General features: G+C 37.4%; 1 protein-coding gene and 1 pseudogene across 1 annotated transcript; both read left to right on the forward strand.

The window, feature by feature from the left end:
* The first annotated feature begins 3193 nt into the window (after positions 1-3193).
* On the forward strand, positions 3194-11491 carry LOC149256362 (cold-responsive protein kinase 1-like). The gene is made up of 8 exons (XM_089455340.1): positions 3194-3752; positions 4070-4198; positions 4310-4449; positions 4551-4634; positions 10255-10374; positions 10451-10716; positions 10880-11006; positions 11123-11491. The coding sequence occupies exons 1-8, from the start codon at positions 3194-3196 to the stop codon at positions 11489-11491; spliced, it is 1794 nt and encodes a 597-aa protein (XP_089311466.1).
* A 7074-nt stretch (positions 11492-18565) lies between these two features.
* On the forward strand, positions 18566-19131 carry LOC149256363 (small ribosomal subunit protein uS5y/uS5u/uS5v pseudogene; annotated as a pseudogene).
* The last annotated feature ends 4272 nt before the right edge of the window (positions 19132-23403 follow it).

Consider the following 23403-nt stretch of genomic DNA (forward strand, 5'->3'; position numbering starts at 1 on the left):
AGAAACCAATTGTATGAGAAAAAGATAATTTGTAGTGGCAATGTCAACTATATGATAATCTTAATACATTATAGCTACTCTGCATGTAATCAAGGAATTCGTATGATTACAAATATTTTTTTTAAGTAGTAGGTTGGTTGAGTGAGCTTGATGATAGATTGTGACAATCAGAGAGCAGTCTTCTTAGCAAAGAACCCAACATATCATTCTAAGGGGAAACATATTGATATTCAGTATCAGCTTGTGAGAGATATGGCTGAAGAAAAGAAGTTGTTGCTAGTGAAGGTGGACATTTTTAAGAATGTTGCAAATTCATTAACACAATATGGGACACTAAGAATTTCCCATCATGTAAAGGAACAATGAAAATTATTGCATTGGATTGTTGATCATGTACTGCTATGCCCCAATGCATCCAAAGAAAGAAAACAAGTGAGAGAGTGTTGGGTATGTGTTGTATGTTTTGCATGGCTATTGTCACAAGTTGTACGTTGCACTGAACATGGGACGTGGGGAGAGGTCACAGGGGGATGGAATCCCTCTTGCACGTGGGTTCATGGAAAACTACAGTTAACTAACTATGGTTTTATTCTAATCCATGGAAAATGTATTGACAATTTATTGATGCAACATGATATATATATATGTGTGTGTGTGTGTGTGTGTGTGTGTGTGTGTGTGTGTTTGTGTGTGTAATATTATACAAAAGAATATATAATGAAAAACATATTTTTGTTTTTCGTGGTTTGGGTTTTCAAGATAAAATTTCTATGTTTTCCATTACATATTTTCTATTCTAATTTGGAATATGTTTGCAAAATTATTTTTATAGGGTTAAAACCCACAATCAATACCAAATCTCTAATACATTCTATCAGCCAGATGATTTTTAGGCTTTCTTGACGCGATTTTGTTATCTCAAATTGGCTGAATTCGTAGATATCTAAAGCATAATCCACGAAGAATAACTTGTCTATTGAGCACCTGGAAAATGAGAGAAGTATATAAGATAGGCTAAGATTGTTGGCTTCGGTAGGAGTTAATCATTCCTTTGAATCACATGGAGATTGATAATGCATATTTGAATAAGTGTTTGATTTGAATTCATTCTAATATAACCAACCACTTGTAGCAAGAATGATGGTGCCTTAATATATCTAAAGAAAATGTTTATGATTCAATCTCACACTTTCAAATATCCTCATTAGAAACCAAATAATTTTGATCATCACCAGACAAATGGTATTTTAGAAGAGAAAAAAACTAATATCTAAATAATTAGACCCAATCTTTTCCTTACATATTTAAAAGTAAAGACAACAATTTTATAAATCTACATTTCTGAGCTCAAAAAATGTGATGTTACAATGCTTAAAAAAAAAAGTAGCAAGAAATGAAAGGAAAATATGCTTTCACACATAAAATCCCATTCACATATTTAAAAATAAAATAATAAATATTTAGCATAGTAGGAAACCATTGATCTAATGCTATAGAGAAGCCTTTTGTTATAAGTCACAATGTATGAAATATGTACAAAGATATATATATATATATATATATGAAAAAGGGGAGGTGTAAACTTTGTTAAAGATAGCTATAACAGTTGAACAACTTATAAAAATCTATGTTAACAACTCACAATGGTTCGTGCATTGAAAATATGTTGGTTAAAAAAGACCAACTATAACAAAACTTCTATTTTGTTAAAAAAATTGTTTTGCTAACTTAAAAAAATATAAAATTTGTTTTTAATATAAATTTTATTTATTAAGCTAATTTTTTTAAGTATAAATTTCTATTTTTAATTTCTATTTTTTCAATTTACATGGTATTAAATTTTCATTTTATTAAAAACATTATAAGCTATATGTACAACATTAAATTTGAATTTTACTAAATCTTATTATTAGGAATGATTCTACTTTAGTCATCTTTATCTAATAATTTTAATTTGGTCATAATTTAATGCTACATATATCATTATTATTTAATTCATGTTTTATAATTCAAATGATGTTAATAAAATTTTAAATCAAATATTTTTTTTTTATCAAATTATAATTATAAATATTTTTATGTATTTTGTGGTTTTAAAACTAAGTTAAACTTAAATTTAAAGTAGCTCTTTTATTAGATAGAAGAATGATTCTCACTAAAATATTCTTTAGAAAAATTTAATTCCCAAAAGGACTTTCATCGTCATCTCTCTTATATAATTTAAACAACTTTCATCTTCTAACTCTTCCATACAATTTAAAGACGTGTAAGTAAACTAAACCACTAATAATGATAAAACTTAAAAAATAATGATAAAACTACCCTCGACGTCATGAGTGTTTTTATCTAATGATAATAGTAAAACTTCTTTTGCCACTGTAAACAAACTATAATAAAACTTCTTTGCCGCTATAAACAATGTGATTTAGAAATTAAAAAATCCATACTCGAAAGTCAAGCCTCACTTTAATATGTCAGATCACACCCTAGCCGTGCGAGTTTCTTACGAGCTTCCAATTTCATAATTAGTGACAGTGAAACTAAAGTAGTTTAAACATTATATCTAATTATAGCAACACAAATTATCTGCCACGATAAACAATGTGATTTCAGAATTTAAGAAGCCCATATTAGAAAGTAGTATCTCACTTTTAATATCACAAACTCACACCGGAGCCGTGCAAGTTGCTTAGGGATTTCCAATTTCATAGTCAGTCACGGTCAAACTAACTCTAATAATATAAGCTCTTTGCCACTATAAACGATGTGATTTTCAGAAATTTAAACTTCCATGTTTAAATGTAAAGATTCACTTTAAAATCACAACTACTGCCCTAGCGGTGCAAGTTTCTTAGGAATTTCCCAATTTCATAATCAGTCACATTCAATCTCACAACCATGTAAGTTTTCCACACTTTGAATTTTCAATGTAGGAGCCCATTCCATCAAGTTTCTCTCGCTTGAATTTTCTTTGTGTAACCAATGGTAGAGTCATTCCACGCCCTCGTACTTGAAAAATCAACGGACATCTTTATCAGAAGTGCAGATTCAGTGTATCAACGTAAGCCGGAACAAAGGGTTAGAAAAATAATAAATCACGCAGAGCCTTATGATCGTTGGTGCAGCAGCTCCCCTCATCAAATTAGAAAAGAAAAGTTCGAGAGGAAAGCGTCGAGCTCTGTTTGAAACGTCGATGGAGATGAAAACAATAAACGGCCGCATGTTGCTTATCGTCACTGTATGGACGCGCCTGCACCTATTACTAGCTGCACCTCTCTGGAATAGTTGTGCGGGAACGGAATACATAAATGGTAGCGATCTCCAGCGTAATGTAATCCAGGTTTTGGAATCATTATCGGGGAACGCTTCTACCAGCGGGTTCAATACCTCAAGTGTTGAGGGGCAAAACAGCAATAGCACTGTTTATGGGTTTATCCAGTGCAGAGGAGATTTAAATTCCTCCCACTGCAAAGCCTGTGCTTCTGTGGCGAAAGAAATCCTTGTAAAGGAATGCCACAAGACTTCTGGATTCATCTATAAAGACGCCTGCTTCTTACGTTACGACAATCATAATTTTTACAACCATTATGATGAGAGTAGTGCCAATGAAACTATTTGTAACAATAATATTGCTAGCGCTCAGCCAGATCTCTTCGCAAATATTACCCTGAAGGCTCTGTCAAAACTTATCAACAAAACTGTGCGGAGTCACACACTTTTTGCTACAGATAAATTCGAAACCGGTTATGGAGGTATCTGGGAAATCTACATCCTAGCCCAATGTTGGAACCATCTGTCGCCAACAAACTGCCAATCGTGCCTAGCTGCCGGTCCGTCGATTTTATCCAAGGGATGCAAAACTGGATCTCTTGGAGGACGCTACTTAAGTATGTACTGCTTTTTGCGTTACGACGTTGACAACCTTTTTAATACTTCCGTCATGGCGTCACCGCGACCGGTATCCGGTATCTTCTTTATCACAGTTTGCAATGATAAGTGGTATGGTGTTTTTGTTCATTTTGTAAAATAAAAGAGCCAATTTACTAAGCCTTCAAGTGTGAATTTGCAGGACCTAACGTGCTTGGAATAACTCTGGGCGTACTAGCTGCTACGGTTGGATTCATGGCAGTCATAGGCCTTTGGAAGTGGAATTTTTTCTCTCGTCTAAGACTTTGGGAACGCATTTCTCGAAGCGGAGGTTCTGGAATTGCTAAACCATTAGTGTGTGCTTGACATACTCGTGTCTTGTGAACTTATCAACTATTTCTTTACCGCAAAATAAATAGATGCCTTTTTAATGTTTTCTCAGGGGAAGGAGGAGAAATTGACTTATCGCCTAGTATAGCTAATCCGGAACTTATATTCAACTACGACAGACTGAAAGAGGCTGCGTCCAATTTTAATGAAGAAAACAAGCTTGGCCAGGGAGGTTTTGGATCCGTATTTGAAGTGAGAGCTTAATATCATTGCTTTCTGTCAAATTAGATATTTGGAATCTGCAGGTTCCATGAAAAATAGAAATAATTTTGAAGTTCATTGATCTACTGTAGGGGGTTCTACCTGATGCAAGAGAGGTTGCAATTAAACCGCTGAATATAGATTCAAGGCAAGGAGACACTGAATTTCTGAATGAAGTCAATCTTATCAGTCGTGTTCTGTTGGGTATTTTTTTTAAAATGGGAAAATACCAAAACCAAACAAAATAAACATCACAGAGCCAATGCTCTGTTTCATTTGTTCAGGATCTTTACACAGGGAAGCTTTTAAAACCAAAATGACTCAGAAGACAACACAGTCACAAAGCATTTCTATTAATTAAAACAAACATTCTGTTACATATTTCTTCCTCTGTGCAAAGAGGGAATCACAAAAAAAAAACTCTGCTGCTCTCACAGATTTTCCACTGCTGTGGAGATTACATAAACATCATGGTGTTCCTCGGTTCTTCAATGAGAAGAGGAAAACATTACATCCCTGTTTTTATATCGCACTGTTGTGCATTTACAAAAATCGCATTACTGTGCGCAGGCACCATACCCATTACATTGTCAACTGCAGCACCATTCCAATGATATCTCGCACTGCTGTGCGTTCATTACATTTCCATGAACAAAACAAAAAAAACAATGCACCACGGTGCGCGGCCGCAGTGACAATACACAACAAAAAAAAACTTCAACGCGCAGACACCCTAAAACTACAACATGCGCAGTCACTACTACACACATAAAAACTAATTCACATCGCCCTTTTTTTTACTGCATATACATGCGGGCTCAACACAATGTTTTATATATAAAACATACAAAAAAAAATTACGGCACGTAGCCTCTACTCTACAACATATATAATAATATGTGACCATAACCATATTAAAGGGCCTTCACCAAAAACTACGAACAACACTTAATGTTCATTAATTCTTCCATCCGGCGGTCAAACCAAAAACTTCCATTCCACGCAAAAAATTGATTTGACGCGGGCCCGTGCACCTTCAGGAGATCGACGGCTGAGATCGGGCGCCCTGATCACTTGGCTGATCCAACGAGGTTCGCACACCAACCTCGGGAAAAACAAACGGACTTTAGCGTCCGGGGAAAGCGGTTTCGGCTGCTGTACAGGGGACGCGTGGCGCGTCCTGATTGTGTCATGTCCCCCTTCACGGATATCGCCTTCTGCGAATGGTGGTGCGGGGAGACCGGGCCGGTTTTCCAAAACTGCGTTGCGCTGTGCAGTTGGAATTAATATTCCAACACTCCCCTTTAATTTCAACTGCTGGGCATTAGGACATACCCAAACACTTCCTCTCATTGAGGGATTCCTCAGTACTGCTGTTACAAAGATATCTTCCTCACATAGAGGGATTCACCAACTGCTTCTGATGCAGTTCACAAACAAACAAAGTTGTCTTCCTCTTAATAGAGGGATTAACCTGAAACTGTGCTTAAGAGCACCTTCCTCATGACAGAGGGATTCACCATAACAATGTGCTGAAGAGCACCTTCCTCATGACAGAGGGATTCACCAAACTATGCTAAAGAGCATCTTCCTCTGTTGATTCACCAAACTATGCTAAAGAGCATCTTCCTCTCAACAGAGGGTTTCCCAATGAAAATGTGCTGAAAAGCACCTTCCTCTTTAACAGAGGGTTTCACCAAATGACTGCTTCAAATGCAGTTCCAAAACAAACAATCATTGCACTGCTGTGTGTGCAAACTCCACACTGCTGTGTCTACCCCACACTGCTGTGTCTACACTTGCTGTTGTGTTGCAGCATTTCACTTACATTTCTTTGCAAACTTTGCATTGCTGTGCATTCTTCAAAGACATAATACTCTATCTTTTCTGGAACAGTTACTCTGTCCCACCTTACAAATTTACACTGCTGTGTGTAAACATTTCTTACACTCACTGCTGTTGCATATATTGCATTTCAATTCAATGAACAACAAATTCATTACATTTACCTTTACTGCTGTAAGGAAAATTTTTTTTGCATGTGCTGCTGTTCAAAACTTCTTGCTGCTGCATTTTTTTTATTTGCATTGCTGTGTGCTTCTCCTTCTTGCCATCATGCTGTTGTCCATAACTTCTTGCTGCTGCATTGCCTCTGCAATTTGCACTGTCGCTGCCTTTTGTTTCATCATACTGTTGTGTACCCATACTCTTGGCACTTCATTCTCCACAAAAAAATAACACAGGCCGCTGCCTTTTCTTATGCACCCTTGCTTCACACAATCTTAGTCTTCATTTTTTTTATACAATGCACTGCTGTGCGATTCCTTTGGCTTTCTTCTGCCACACACATTCTTATACATCCAGTGTGCATTAAAAAACTGTTGTCCTTGTTTTTCTTTATGCATTTCTTTGCATGCTGCATTGCATAAAAAAAACATTACATTTTTTTACTGCTGTGTGAAAGAATTTCATTGCATTCTCAGCCACTAGGCATTTACGTTCTGCTGCGTTTTTCCTTCTTCTCATTTTCTTCTCACTGCTTTGCATTTTCATTCCCAATAGAAAACATTTCAATCTACTGTGTATTATACTCACTCTGCTGTGAGTGTATTCTCTCATACTACATAAAAGGAAACTACCTTCCATTGCTATGCATTTCAATGCATGTGCACCATAAAAAATTCAAACTGTTGTTTTATGTTTTGTCCTCCCACTGCTGTGAGGGTCTCCATGCTCTGCATACTTTTCTTCTTGCGCTGCTGCTCTTTACATTTGAGCGCTGCCCCCATTTCTTTTCTGCTGTTATAGCAGATTTAACTTCATATTTTTCCCTTATAAAAGGTCTTCATCAAAGAGTGACAATTAAGACAGTTCAGCAACAAAAAAATTACAAGCTCCCCTTTAATGTATGCTTGTCTTCTTTTGGCAAGTTTTCTCAAAACAAACTTAGATCAGCTGCGTTGCTTAAGGGGCTTTCACACTGTATTTCTTTTCTTCTCCATACTTGTGTAACTTTCTTCTTTTGCATGGGTCTAGCTTGTGTAAGAGCCCATGTCAAGTTACAGTCACGTGCCATATGCCCAATGTTATGACACTTGAAGCATTCAACTTTATTCATGAATAAGAATTCATGATTTCTTCTTGTGAAATTATTTCTTGGAGATTGTCGGGGACCACAACATCTATCTCCATGAAATGCTCTACAGTCTTTTGCCATATGACCAAAGTTTGAGCAAGCATAACAATAACCATAAAATGAACTTTGGTACCTGGGAGATGGAGGTTTCCTTGATGTACTTCTGAAGCCTTGCTGCCTTGAGATCCTTTGATGATCACCATTGCCTCTTGCCTTTTTTCCATCAGCTACATTTCTTCTTGGAGCTGGTTTTCTACTTGGAGTAGGATTTCTTCTATTGCAACCTTCATTTTTCTCCTTGCCTTTGCTGGAACTAGGAGCATCACACCTTCTTTCTGGCTTCTTCACATCTCCTTTGCTTAAAGCATCCTCATCCTTGTTTGAGGGTTCACCTACATACCCAAGTCCTGATTTATCAGATGGAGATCTGTGATAGCTGAGCATGTCATCCAAAGCTTGAGAGCTCTTCATGATCTTGTTCATCCCTTCAACCTTCTTCCTGAGGAGGACAATCTCTTCTTCTAACTTTTCACATTCATTATTTTTCTTTGCTAGTTGTCCCTCAGTTTCTTCCTTGCTACGAGTAGCTTCAGCTGCTACTATTTTGAAGGAGATAATATCTGTCTTCATTTTGGAGATTTCTTCATCTTCTGCTTGACTGCTCTTCATTTTCTTTTCAGCTCCTTGTGTCTGCTTCCTGGCTTCTTGTAGTTCGGACTTAAGGGAGGAGACCTCTACCTTGTACTGTCCAATCTCTTCAATAAGTTTATTCACTCTCTTGTGTCTTTGTTCAAGTTGACTTGTCAAGGCATCTGCCTGCTTCTTTGCTTCATTCAACTGATTTGTCATGGATATGACTTCTTCATGATGTTTCCTCTTGCATTCTTCAAGTTCCTTCTTAAGCTTGGCAAGCTCTTCATCCCTTTCTCTTACTTGAAGTTTGATGAAGTCAACCTTCTCATTCTCAGCTTCTATGATGGGTTCTTCTTGACTCATTGTCATGGTCAGTGCTCCCTTTGCATGAAGGTCATGCAGTCTGTCCCATATATCCTTTGCTGATGTGTATTTTCCTAGATTCTTCTTCACAGAATCAGGGAGTCCATTCAAGATAGTCTTTGTTGCTTGTGCATCATACTCCATGGATTCTTTATCCATCTTGCTGTCATCAATCACTGACTCCCAGACTTCAATCCCCTCAGACATTAAGAAAGCCCTCATCTTTATTTCCCATACATCAAAGTTTCCATCAAACTTTGGGGTTTCAAATAAAATGTATTCAAATAAATTGTCTTCTATTTTAATAGAGGAGGGAGACACATTTTTAACAGGCCTGAAGGCTTTCTTCTTTGACCTTGCCATTCTTATCTAGGCTTTAAATACTTGACTGTGTTTTTCTTTTAAATCACTGACTGTTCCTTCAACAGTAACAGAAAGGAAAGCTTTGAAAAATACCTTAACTCTTTTGGCTGAGTCTTCACACTGCTGGAGAGCCTTCACTGCTGCAACAAGAGTCCTTCCTCCAGCATCTTTGAGCCTTCAAAGAGCCTGGACTAGCTCTGATACCACTGTTGGGTATTTTTTTTTAAATGGGAAAATACCAAAACCAAACAAAATAAACATCACAGAGCCAATGCTCTGTTTCATTTGTTCAGGATCTTTACACAGGGAAGCTTTTAAAACCAAAATGACTCAGAAGACAACACAGTCACAAAGCATTTCTATTAATTAAAACAAACATTCTGTTACATATTTCTTCCTCTGTGCAAAGAGGGAATCACAAAAAAAAAACTCTGCTGCTCTCACAGATTTTCCACTGCTGTGGAGATTACATAAACATCATGGTCTTCCTCGGTTCTTCAATGAGAAGAGGAAAACATTACATCCCTGTTTTTATATCGCACTGCTGTGCATTTACAAAAATCGCATTACTGTGCGCAGGCACCATACCCATTACATTGTCAACTGCAGCACCATTCCAATGATATCTCGCACTGCTGTGCGTTCATTACATTTCCATGAAAAAAACAAAAAAAACAACGCACCACGGTGCGCGGCCGCAGTGACAATACACAACAAAAAAAAACTTCAACGCGCAGACACCCTAAAACTACAACATGCGCAGTCACTACTACACACATAAAAACTAATTCACATCGCCCTTTTTTTTACTGCATATACATGCGGGCTCAACACAATGTTTTATATATAAAACATACAAAAAAAAATTACGGCACGTAGCCTCTACTCTACAACATATATAAAAAAACATATATAATAATATGTGCCCATAACCATATTAAAATGGCCTTCACCAAAAACTACGAACAACACTTAATGTTCATTAATTCTTCCATCCGGCGGTCAAACCAAAAACTTCCATTCCACGCAAAAAATTGATTTGACGCGGGCCCGTGCACCTTCAGGAGATCGACGGCTGAGATCGGGCGCCCTGATCACTTGGCTGATCCAACGAGGTTCGCACACCAACCTCGGGAAAAACAAACGGGCTTTAGCGTCCGGGGAAAGCGGTTTCGGCTGCTGTACAGGGGACGTGTGGCGCGTCCTGATTGTGTCAGGTCCCCCTTCACGGATACCGCCTTCTGCGAATGGTGGTGCGGAGAGACCGGGACGGTTTTCCAAAACTGCGTTGCGCTGTGCAGTTGGAATTAATATTCCAACATGTTCAGCACAAGAATCTAGTGAAATTGCTTGGTTGCTCCGTTAAAAGCTCAGAAAGGCTACTAGTTTACGAATACATCCATAACAGCAGTCTGGACAAGATTCTATTCGGTAACTTCTCTCTCTTTTACTACTTAATCGCTTCATGGATCGAGTATTTGAAGGTAGCTTGCCAACGTTTTCACTTCCTGTAATGCAATCATTGCAGATAGAACAAAATGCCACTTACTTGACTGGAGCAGTAGGTATGAAATCATAGTTGGAACTGCACGTGGACTGGCCTATCTTCATGAGGAATCTGACATTCGGATCATCCATAGAGATATTAAACCAAGCAATATTTTACTTGATAAAAATTACAAACCCAAAATAGCAGATTTTGGTTTAGCCAAACTCTTTGGAGAAGATCAGAGCCACGTTAGCACTAGAATTGCTGGAACTTTGTAAGTATTCTCTTTACATCTCAATGTCTTGATGTCCTCAACTTTATTTAATAAATTGCAGGACATGAACCAACTACAATTAACATATTTGAGAAAGCATCATATAATTTTAATTTTAAGAGGGTTAAGATATGTTGATTTCATTATAGATGGCATTATGCAGTGGTTACATGGCGCCTGAGTACGCCTTGTCCGGACAGCTGACAGAAAAAGCGGATGTATTCAGTTTTGGAGTAGTTGTTCTTGAGATGATCAGCGGAAGAAAGAATCAGAGTTTGCCTCAACACATGGTATTTCTCCCGGAAGAAGTATGGCTAATGTGGATTTAATATCTAAAGTGAAATTTCCTGAAACGCCCGTAGAAATATGATTTCTGCTAATTAATGTTTTATTGGTCAATTTTCAGACATGGAGACTGTATAAGGAAGAGAGAGCATTAGAAGTCATGGATCCCATATTGGAGGGCAGTTATTCGTGTGAGGAAGCGATGAAAGTGATTAAAATTGGTCTTCTGTGCACTCAAGGAGCTGCAACGTTGCGGCCTTCAATGTCACTGGTAGTGTCCATGCTGGCCAGTGAGCGAGAACATCTTTCCTCACCGACAAGGCCTGTTTCCATAGATGTGGAGAATGTGACCAAATCTCACCAACTTCAACGTTCTAGAGTTTTTGATCCTGACAAACCATCTAGCAGTACAGCAATTTCTTCTAACACACGTTCCAATATCCATTCTGCAACTGCTGATCCTTCGTCAGGCACCCTGGAGCCGAGGTGACAGTCAACGAACATTTAGGAATCAAAATTTCTATTTGTACACGGTAAATGAGTATACTTATTATTTTGCTATCCAATTACAGCAGTGGTCGTGATTTTTTGGAAGTTTTTCCAGTAAGTTTTTTGGTCAAAATCAAACCGTCTTTTATTGGAATCCCAAATTTGATAACTAGTTTCTGCACAATCAAAGTGCCTGTTATTAAAAGAAAATTAAACATAAATAAAAAATAAAAGATTTTCAAAACATAATGATTCATCTCGTTCTTTGCTTATTTCCATCTATTGAGAAAGGCAAATGACGAAAAAAAACGTAATTAATAAAATAAATTTAAATACTATTCCAAGATTATATTATTTCACTTATTATCGTTATTTCTTTTAGATGACTCGCGCTACCATCTGCCACTAGTCCTGATATGATTAAGTGCTTCAAGCTGAGTTAAAAACTTGTTAAATGGTTAAGTTTGGAATGGACTACAGATTTTTGTTTTAAAAATAACATCTATCAGCCTGTGTTATTCAATGCCCGTTTATAATTACATAAAAATGTGTTTATTCTCTCTTCATTTAAATTGTTGACATGCATTTCTAATTATTGTTGGGCATTTTTGATAATTCTAGAAAAAAACAAAACAAAAAAGCTGAACAGAAAACAGAGTATTGTATTAACATTGTTGTGTGTAACTTTTTTTACTTCATATTTTTTCGCTACTGCTTATTATATTGCATCTTAAAAAACATAACATTACATTTTTTACTTGTATCGTAAAAAACCGACTCACATGAATTAAAAACAATAAAAATAAAAATCTTTACCTACATTCAACAACCATAGTAAATTTATATTAATTATATTCAACAACAGTAATAAATGTAATAAATTTACATTAATTCTGTCATAAAACTCATTTACCGCTTTTCTTTTTAACTCGTTTCTAGAGCAATAATCTTCAGATACCTTTGATTGGTTGTTGTATCTCACATTTTCCTTAAGCCTTATCACTTGTCTGATGTTCAGGTTTTCCGCCGCATTAATTTCGTCGATTTGGCCCACATTAATCGGAAGGTTGTCGGAAATATCGCACAACCTTTTTTTAACGAACTTTACGCACCGGGGAAAAGTTGTATTGACAAAACCGCTCATGGTATGTGTCAGCCGATGAGTGTGATCGCTGCCCCCCGGAGAATTACCACCATTCCGAAAAAGGCGATCAGATTCCGGCAAACGCTGTAGTTGAAAGTAATATTTCAACACTCCCCTTTAATTTCAACTGCTGAGTTATCAGTCATACCTAGACATTTCCTCAAAAACTCAAAACTTTTCTGCCCCAATGGTTTGGTCAGAATATCTGTAACCTGCTCCTGAGTTTTGCAGTGTTCTAAAACAATTTCTCCATTGTTTACCAATTCCCTGATGTAATGAAGCTTTGTGTCAATGTGTTCCATTTTCTTATGAAACACAGAATTCTTGGATAATGCAATAGATGAGCTATTGTCACAAAAAATCACAGTTCCTTTTGCTTGCTCTTGGCATAAACTCCTTAACATCCTTCTCATCCAAATTGCTTGACACGTTGCTGCTGTAGCTGCCACATATTCTACCTCTACTGTAGACAACGCTACAATAGGTTGTTTTTTAGAAGCCCATGAAATGGCTCCTGAAACCATGTGAAAAACATAACCGGATGTGCTTTTCCGATCATCTACACTTCCAGCCCAATCACTATCATTGTATCCAATTAAATCTGAACATTCTGAAGAAGTATATAAAATGCCAAACCTTTTAGTACCTTTAACATATCTCAGAATCATTTTTGTTGCCTACCAATGTGCTTCTTTTGGCCTCTCCATGAATCTAGAAATCAAACTAACAACATGCATTATATCTGGCCTAGCTGCAGTCAAATACATGAGGCTGCCAACTATGCTCTTGTACAAACTAGGATCAAAATCCTTTCTTTTGTCCTCTTTGTTGAGTTTTAATCCCATCACTGTGGGAGTGATTGCTGCTTTTCTCTCCTGCATATTAAATCTTTCCAACACTTCATTAACATATTTCGCTTGTGAGATAAAAATCTCATTTCCATTTTGTTCTACTTCTATTCCTAAGAAGTATCTCAGCAAACCCATGTCAGTCATTTCAAATTCTTCTTTCATCATTGTTTTGAAATTTTCAATAAGGTAATCATCATTACCTGTGAAAATAATATCATCAACATACAACACAACAATTAGTATTTTACCATCCTTTTCCTTGATGTAGAGGGTGGGTTCTCCCTCACACCTTTCAAATACATTTTGCAGTAGATAGGAATCTATCCTACTGTACCACATTATTGGTGCTTGCTTCAGCCCATAAAGAGCTTTCTTCAATTTTCACACTTTGTGCTCTTGACCTTTATTTTCATAGCCTAGAACTTGTTCAATGTAAACCTCTTCCAGGAACACTCCATTTAGGAATGCTGACTTCACGTCCATTTGGTAAACTTTCCACTTGTTTTGTGTTTCTATGGACAACACTGCTCTCACGGTTTCCATTCTAGCAACCGGTGAGAAAGTTTCCTCATAGTCTCTCCCATGCTGCTGCTTATATCCTTTGACAACAAATCTTGCCTTGTGTCTTTCTATTTTGCCTTCAGCATTACTCTTGGTCTTGTAGATCCATTTAACTCCAATGACTTCCTTTCCTTTTTGTAGTTCAACTAAATCTCATGTCTTGTTTCTCTCTATGGCATTGATCTCCTCATCCATAGCTTCTATCCATTTCCTATCCTTAATTGCTTCTTCGAAATGAACATGGTCATCAACATGACAATATAAAGCAAACAAAGAGTTCATACCTTCATTTTTTGCCTCTTGTTCATAAATGTCACTTAAATTTTTGAACTTCTTACCTCTTTCATTTGGTGTACAAGTGCTTGAAGAAGCACTTGAATTTCCTCCTTGTGGTGTGCTTGGAGAAGCACTTTCACTTCTGCTCAAAGGTGTCTCTTGCTGCCCTTGTGTTGGTGCTGCTATTTGGGATGTATTTCAGTCATCTCCTCATCATCTTCAACATGAGACAAAGAGTTTTTAACATTCACTGTTTTCTCTGTGCTTCCACCCAAGCTTCCTCCTCAATGAACTAAACATCTCTACCCATAATAAGCTTCTTGGTGGATGGGTTATACAACCTATAGGCTTTGGATTCCTCACTGTATCCAATGAAAATACATTTCTCCCCTTTGATGTCCAACTTCTTCCTTAGTTGATCTGGAATGTGTGCATAAGCCATACATCCAAAAACTTTCATGTGGGTGACTCCTTGCTTTGTCCCACTCCATGCTTCTTCCATCACTCTATTCATGACTGCTTTTGTAGGGCATCTATTCAAAATGTATGCTACACAGTGTACAACTTCAAGCCAATAATCATTTGGCAAATTCTTTGCCTTTAACATACTCCTCGCCATATCCATGATTGACTATTCTTCCTTTCGGCAACTCTATTTTGCTGCGGAGTGTACCTAGTGGTAAACTGCTTATGAATTCCATTTTCTCTACAAAACCGTAGAAATTATTTGGAGATATACTCACCTCCTCTATCAGTTCTTAGAACTTTTATATGCAGCCCACTTTGGTTTTCTACAAGTGCTTTGAAATTGCAAAATCTCTCAAACACTTCACTTTTTTTATTCAGGAAATAAACCCAAGTTTTTCTAGTAAAATCATCAATAAATGTTAGCATATAGTGGTTGCTTGCAAGTGATGGAGTTTGCATCGGTCCACATAAATCTGAGTGGACAATCTCTAAGGGTGCTTTTTCCCTTATGCTTTTCCCAGATGGAAAACTTTCTCTGTGTTGTTTCCCCATGATACAACCTTCACAAAGGTTGTTTGGTTTCTCTATCAATGGTGATCCTCTTACCATTCCTTTCCTATTCAACAAGTCAAGACCTCCAAAGTTGAGATGTCCAAATCTCAAGTGCCACAACCAATTTTCATCTTTTGGTTCGCTTTGGAAAGCCTCTTGTGCCACTGCTGCTATTTCTTCTCCATTTTTTAAATTTGCTTTCATTCTGAGAGGGAACATCCTGTTCCTTATCATCTTCACTTCAACAATACATTGTTTGCTGGGTGTTTTATCCATGATGGTGCATATATCATCCACAAAGAAAACATTGTACCCATTTTGAATAAGCTGTCCAATACTTATGAGGTTACATTTCATTCTAGGAACATAATAAACATCTGATATGGTTTTCTTTTCACCTTTCTTTGTTAAGACATTTACTTCTCCTTTTCCCATAACAAAAACTTTATTATCAGTCCCTAGTGTGACTTGTGACTTCACACTCTGATCTAACATAGAAAATAGGGCTATGTTTCCTGTCATATGGTTACTGCAACCAGAGTCTAGAAACCATACATCTTCACTCTTTTCTTCAGTCATATTATAGGCTAAAAACAAATTATCTTGGCTGATATTTTATCTAGTGAAATTTGCACTAGTTCTATTACTCATATCATGTTGTTTCTTCCTACATTCATTTGCATAATGCCCATATTTTTTACAATAGTGACATTAGACATTGGATTTATCATACCTTTGTCCTTGAGCATGATGTTGTCCACTTTGTTGGCTGCTGCCTTGGCCTTGGTTTTGATTTGGATTGCTACCTCTTCCTTGAGCATTTGTTGGACTGTTTCTTCCACCTCTATTTTGGCTTCTGCCTCTTCCTCTCTTGTTTCCTCTGCCTTGACCTCTTCCTCTTCCAAAGAACATCTGGGTCTTAAAGGCATGTTCTAGAGATGAGTTTTCATTTCTACTCAATCTCTGCTCATGTGTTATCAGTGATGCATGTAGTTCATCAACTGAGAAGTTTGTGAGACCCTTTGTCTCTTATATGGTGGTGACAATCACATCGAACCTTAAGGGTAAGATCCTCAATAGTTTCTCCACAATCCTCCTTTCTTCAAGAATCTCTCCATGAGACCTTATCTGTGTGACCATTCCAATCACGTGTGAAGAATGAGTCAATATTATCTGACTCCTTCATGTAGAGAGTCTCAAAATCTCTCCTTAGCAATTGTCGTTTTGCTGTATTCACTTTCTCCATGCCTTGATAGGCTATCTTGAGAGTTTTCCATGCTTCTTTGGATCTCTTGGTTGCTGCTATCCTTGGAAACACACTCTCATGCACTGCTTGATACAATTGGTAGAGGGCTTTAGAATCCTTCTTTTTATTACTCTTCAACAGATCTTTCTCTGCCTGAGTTAAATTATTAAACTCATTTTCATCTGATGGTTCTTCAAAACCATCCTCAACAAATTCCCATAAGTCTTGGGAAGTAAGCAAAGCTCTCATAGTTATTGCCCAATAGTCATAGTTTTTTCCATTAAATTGTGGGAGTTGAGTATTAAAGATACCCATGCTAATGCTGGCTCCAACCATTCTTGCACTCTTAACTATGCTTTAAAATACTTGACTGTGTATTTAAAATCATTAACTGTCCTCAACAGTAACACAAAAAACTAACTTGAGAAATACGTTGGATTCTTTCTTGACTGAGTCTTCACTCTACTGGAGAAGCTGCTGCAACAAGAAATCCTTCCTTCAGCTTTTTTGACACCTTCAAAGAGCCTGGACAAGCTCTGATACCATGTTGGGAATTTCTTATAATTCCAGAACAAAAACAAAAAAAACTGAACAAAGAATAGTGCTCTGTTTTTAACACAAGAAACAAAGTTTTTTATTTTACATACACAAAAAAAATTGTATTTATTAACAAGACTGTTGTTACAAAATTCTTCCTCTAACAGAGGGATTACAGCAAGACTGCTTCAGAGGTAGTTCAAATTTTCACTCTGTCTCTCACTGTATAAATTAACACTGTTGTGTGTAACTTTTTTTACTTCATACTTTTTCGCTGCTGCGTATTACATTGCATCTTAAAAAAACATAACATTACATTTTTTACTTGTATCGTAAAAAACCGACTCACGTGAATTAAAAACAATAAAAATAAAAATCTTTACCTACATTCAACAACCATAGTAAATTTATATTAATTACATTCAACAACCGTAATAAATGTAATAAATTTACATTAATTCCGTCAGAAAACTCATTTGCGAACTGGATACGGCTTTTCCTTTTAACTCATTTCTGGAGCAATAATCTTCAGATACGTTTGATTGGCCGTTGTATCTCACATTTTCCTTAAGCCTTATCACTTGTCTGATGTTCAGGTTTTCCCCGCATTAATTCCGTCGATCTGGCCCACATTAATCGGACGGTTGTCGACAATATCGCACAACCTTTTTTAACCGAACTTTACGCGTCGAGGAAAATTTGTATTGAAAAAACCACTCAGGGTATGTGTTAGCCGATCAGTGTGATCGCTGCCCCCCAGAGAATTACCACCATTCCGAAAAGGCGATGCTGGGAATTCCATGACGGTTTTGCAGTTGCTGTTTAATGGCAGATTTCGGCAAACGCTGCAGTTGGAAGTAATATTTCAACAATTATATGAAGTTTTGATTATTGTTTATTCATTTAAATTTAAATGTGTAAAGTAATATTTATATAATTACATGAAAATGTATTTATTTTCATATTTATTTGTAATTACTCTGAGAATGTCCAGTACTCTGCCTAATCTGATTGCAACTCCAATTTGCTATTATAGTGTTTCATTCACTGATTGTAACTCTAATCAATAAATTGTTGATTAACGTACGAGGCAGCCCATCTACCCTGTTAACATACGAGGCGGCCCACCTACCCATTCAACCTATACCACATCATTTCATCTTGCAAAGATACCATAAATTAGAATAAAAGTTATAAGCCTCTAAGACGACTATAAGGTATTATTCTTTCAATCCATTAACGTCATCAGATTGAAAATATAATTTTTTTATTTTTCATCAAATAAAATTTTACTATTAAAAGTTAAAAATATACTTTCATATTTTTTCATAAAATAAAATTTTAATATTAAAAGTTTATTAAATATAATTATATAGAAGAAGGTGTGAACATATTTCATATTAAAAATTGAGGTAGGGATGGAGAAACCCTAGTGAAGCAATGGCGAAAAGAGGAGGGGGATTTGGGTGCGGGTTTGGGCGAGGCCAAGGCGACAGATGCCACGGGGATAGTCATGGTGGACTTGGAGGACCCCGAAGAGATGAAGAAGGAAAGTGGGCATTCGTGAAAAAGCTAGGCCTCCTGATAAAAGACAGAAAAATCAATTCCCTCGAGCAAATTTATCTCTTCTTATTGGCTGTTAAGGAGCACCAGATGGTGGGTGATGCCACGTTGAGCTTGGTGTTAAGTGCAGCAAAGAGGTGGCCACGGCCAGCCGCGGAGCCATTATTTTGGCCAAGTTTTCGATTATTCCCGTGAGGAGGGGGTATTGGGGTAACAAGACCTGGAAACCCCACATCGTACCTGTCAAGATCACTGGTAAATGTGGCTCTGGAATAGTCAGAATGGTGCCCACCCCCAGAGGTTCCTGGATCGTGGCTACTCGCATGCCTAAGAAGGTTCTGTAGTTTTCTATAATTGAGGACATGTTCACCTCCACGCGAGGGTCAACCAAAACTCTCGGAAATTTTGTCAAGGCCGTCAAGACACTGGAGGAGTACCCATAGACTACAGAGCATTATGGAGACATTGAAGCTGCACGGTCCTACATGACCCAGAGGACCACAGAACACCCTTCCTTGGTAACTTCTAATCGCTTTCAAATTTTTATTAAAACCCCTTCGGGGAAGTCTACCTTGATTTGGGTCCTTGCAATAGACTGTGTTATGAACCTAAAGAATATCATCGCCCAACAAATTTGCTACCTAGTTGGACTACAACATCTGTTATATGAGGGAAAAACCCTACAGGATCTCAAATCCATTTTGGACTACAACATTATGCCAGAATATACTATGACACTAAACCTGAGGCTGCGAGGTGGTGTAGCTACTTTTACTTCAACAAAAAAAATAGGAGGAGGCAGTGGGACAAGCACAACAACAAAAAACAACACAGATCCACAACAAAAGCACAAAAATGGAGGAATATCCTTCAAGAACATCTTAAAAGGGGGAAAAACTCCTACAGTAGTCCCAAAGCAAGCTGGAACAGAACCCAGTGCATACATTGTGGAGCAACTAAACTATACACCAGAACTAAATATAGATATACTAGAAACAGATGAGGCATGTAATAATTTTGAATCACAAGCCATCATTTTTCGATTCAATTGTTTCTGGCAAAAACCTTTGGAACTTTTCCATTGGATATTCACAAAATGGACTCTACATTGTGAGATCCACCTCTGTTCGAAGGGGTTTTTCATTGTGAAATTCCATTCAACAGAGGTAAGAGACATTGTGCTACAGGAGGGACCATGGTTTTGGGGATCCACGGGCTTCTTCATCACACCATGATTCCCAGAATTTGATGCCAATACTATGGTTGTTTCTAGGATGCCAATTTGGGTTCGTCTGCACAACCTCCCATTACACTTCTGGAACCAACAGGTTCTTGTAGGTATAGGCAACACCATTGGAAGATATATTAAAATGGACACACAAAGAGTGGAGGAAAGAATATTTTCATTTGCACGCATCTGTGTGGAAGTAGATCTCAGTAAAGTCTTACCGGACCACATACAGCTAAAGCATAAAAAACTAAGCTGGATAGAGACACTAGACTATGAAAACACAACGTTTAGTTGCAGAATATGCCGGCAAATAGGAAATCTACAAAATATATGTCCTGAAGACAAAAAAGACAGCCGAAGGAAGAAGAAAATAGGGAAACAACACAAGGGTTGGAAATTCCCCCCAACAGATCCTGAAGAGGAGGAGGAGTTTGATGTGGAACAACCCATACCAAATGAGAACAATCAAACAAACAAAGAAGCAAAAATCCAAGAGACATCTCCACAAGGACCTATGGAATCACAACCGAAAAAGATGCCAGATACAATGGAAAACAGTGGAACCAAAAGACTACACACATCAGACACCTCTGATTCTGACAAGGAAAATCCCCGACGAGGCACTGAAAATACACTTCAACTTGCATCCACGATGTCGTCCTAAGAGGAGTGGCGCAAGGTCCAGAAGAAAAAGGGGAGGAAAACATGATTTTCTCCCCATATGCATATTAAACATTTTTTAACGAACCATTGATCTAAGGTCATTTGGCTTGCAGATGAAATGCGACTTAGCATATACAAAATGTAATTTTGTTTTCATTAATAAAATTACGAATTTTCTTATAATAGATAGATATATATATATATATATATATATATATATATATATAGAGAGAGAGAGAGAGAGAGAAGAAAATCGAATATTTCAACTTTAATTTCAAAATTATATTTTTAATATATGATACTTTTAAATTGGGAAAATTTATATATAATTATATATTAAAATTTTTTAGTATTTATTTTCAGGGCTTAAGGTGTTCCCTCTAAGAATAACTCCTGTCAAGCCTAGGAGTTGTGGATGCGATGTCCGACAAGTTGGGTAAGTGCTCCCGGTTAAACACGACGAGTCGAAGAGTGGGCGCATTCTTTGTGACATTTCGTTGTGACAATGGGATGAGTTGGAGGAGAGCGACGAGCTGGGGCACTCGGTTAAGGGCGCTCTGGGCACGAGCGCAACGAGCAAACGAAGGTGTTGAAAAAATGAAAGTCAAGAATTTGGCTAAGTATGGAAAAGTTCGCAAAGGTAGGCTTATGCCATGCAAGTTCGGCATGTAGACCTGGCAGGGTGAAGGTGTGGGCGAGCCAAGTATTATGTGGGCAAATTGCCCAAATTGATAGGTCGGCCTGGGCGATCCGACCCATCAGACATCCATTGCGGAGCGTATATATTGGCAGCCGATTGGATGGAGAAAGGCATCATTCAAGTTTGAGGATAACAACAAGGAGGCAAGCTCTGAGGCGAAGGGTGAGCAGACTTAGGCACCTAAGGCAAGTGGAAAGGAGCAGGTGAGTAACTTGACCAAAGCACCGAGCCGGGTTGAACGAAACACAAAGTTCGGTTGACGAGTTGCAGGTTGGGCACGTGACCCGGGTGGACACGCTGCACGACGGGCGAACCGACGAGTCAAGCGAAACAGGTATGCAGGTGGACAATTCGGTGGACGAGTGAATCGGTCTGCGATTAGGCAGTTCGGTGAATGGGCAGAATGGGTCTCTAGTAAGACTGTTCTGCGATGCGGACAGAATGAGTTTGCAGTACAAGTGTGGCGAACTAGCAGGCGGACTGCAGTAGAGCGGGCGAGCTACCATCGGGCACATGAATGTTGGGCGAGTTCTACTGAATGGAGGTTGGGTTGCGGTGGGCACTGGGTGGGCAATACGCCATGAGCAGGCCTGAATGGGCTGATGAGTTTGGTTGAACGATACGACGAGTTCAGCTGAACGATACAACAAAAGTTGAATCTATTGGCACCACGAACGGTGCGGAGGGCAGCCCGGGGGTGGGAACCTCTGCCCGACGAGTTGGGAAACCCGACCTAGTGAAGGGTGGGTGCTCCTAAACGGCGGTTCGAGTGAGCTGCATGGTGGTAGACCGAATTGTGTATTTTGACTGTTATTGCGAGAAGGAAGCTGGGGTTCGTCTCCAAAGGATGTTATTGTATATTTTAAAGAATTATCTTTATTATTGTGGGTATACTCATCCTCAGGGAGTTTCCCCTCTCGTTAATTATTGTATCTCTTGTGCATATGTGTAAAATGATAATGATGATGGACGATGTTTAATTGAATGTTTTTGTTGTGTATATGAATGTAATACTTAGAAAGTGAAAAATAAACTAAGTATGGAATGTTAGGTGTACTCCACACTTGAAAGTATTGTTGAAAAGAAATTGGGTGGTGGCCTCCTATAAGTGGTTGAAAGACTACCGCCAGGGCAGGGGCATGAAAACTCCCCTCCCATGCCACCTGTGCCATTTTGAGTTATTGATTTTGGTGTTAGACGATTGAAATATTATGTGCCATAAAATTAAAAACCAGTATTAATCAGTTAGAATGAGCAACCATCAAATTTACCCCATTACACTATAAATTGATGCCATCCCTTCGAATTACACTTCAAAGTCAAGGATATACATCTCGCTGAGAGTTTGCCACTGTGAAATATTCATTAAATTTATTCTTCGTATAAGCTGCTCCTATGGATTCTCCAGAAGGGCTTTTGTTTTGTTTATGGTGGTGATAGTACTTGTTGTTCAGGTAAGTATTTTTTTTTATTAGCCATTGAATTGCCATTAGGTTTGCATTTTTATTATTAGAGAGCATTTTAAAAAAAAAAGGGAATTTTTTTTTAACAATTTTTTTTTAAATATCAATGTCACACGATATGAATTTAACAAGTAATTCCTCAGTTAAAGATTTAAATTATATGAATTACTCTAATTTAGACTAGTATCATATGCATTTAAATGTCAATGTGATAGGATAGGAATTTAACAAGTAATTTGTTAGTTTAATACTTATGAAATTGTGTATTGAAGTGTTTGGCTAGAATTTTGAGAGATAATTTTGTTTCATTATTTATTATTTAAAATGTATTTTAAATTTTATATATAGACTTACCATTTTTTTAAAATATAGAACATTTCAGTTCACAACTCAAATTTTTTATTCCAACCAATTTTAAAGTAATTATAGATAAATTCCACTAAAAAATATCCCCAAAAAATTAATATTAATTATCACCATAAACAACAATTCTTAGAAAAATAACCTCTCAATAAATTGACACACATTAATTTTTAATTGACCCAATTTTAATATCATTAAAAAATAATTGTTTAGAAAAAAACAAAAATAATTATTTCACACAAAAATTTCGTTTATTAGTACTATTCACAAAACAATTGATGCATCCATATAATTA

Source organism: Pinus tabuliformis, chromosome 7 (assembly GCF_031772625.1).
Source record: "Pinus tabuliformis cultivar Carrire ecotype Pingquan chromosome 7, CPIR1, whole genome shotgun sequence".
Classification (NCBI taxonomy): Eukaryota; Viridiplantae; Streptophyta; class Pinopsida; order Pinales; family Pinaceae; genus Pinus; species Pinus tabuliformis.

Bases quoted from the DNA above. Each gene is read 5' to 3' on its own strand.
- LOC149256362 (XM_089455340.1), top strand. From the start codon at position 3,194: ATGGAGATGAAAACAATAAACGGCCGCATGTTGCTTATCGTCACTGTA. The intron at 4,199-4,309 runs GTTCTGGAATTG...ATGTTTTCTCAG, and splicing joins ACGCATTTCTCGAAGCGGAG to GGGAAGGAGGAGAAATTGAC. The intron at 4,450-4,550 runs GTGAGAGCTTAA...GATCTACTGTAG, and splicing joins GTTTTGGATCCGTATTTGAA to GGGGTTCTACCTGATGCAAG.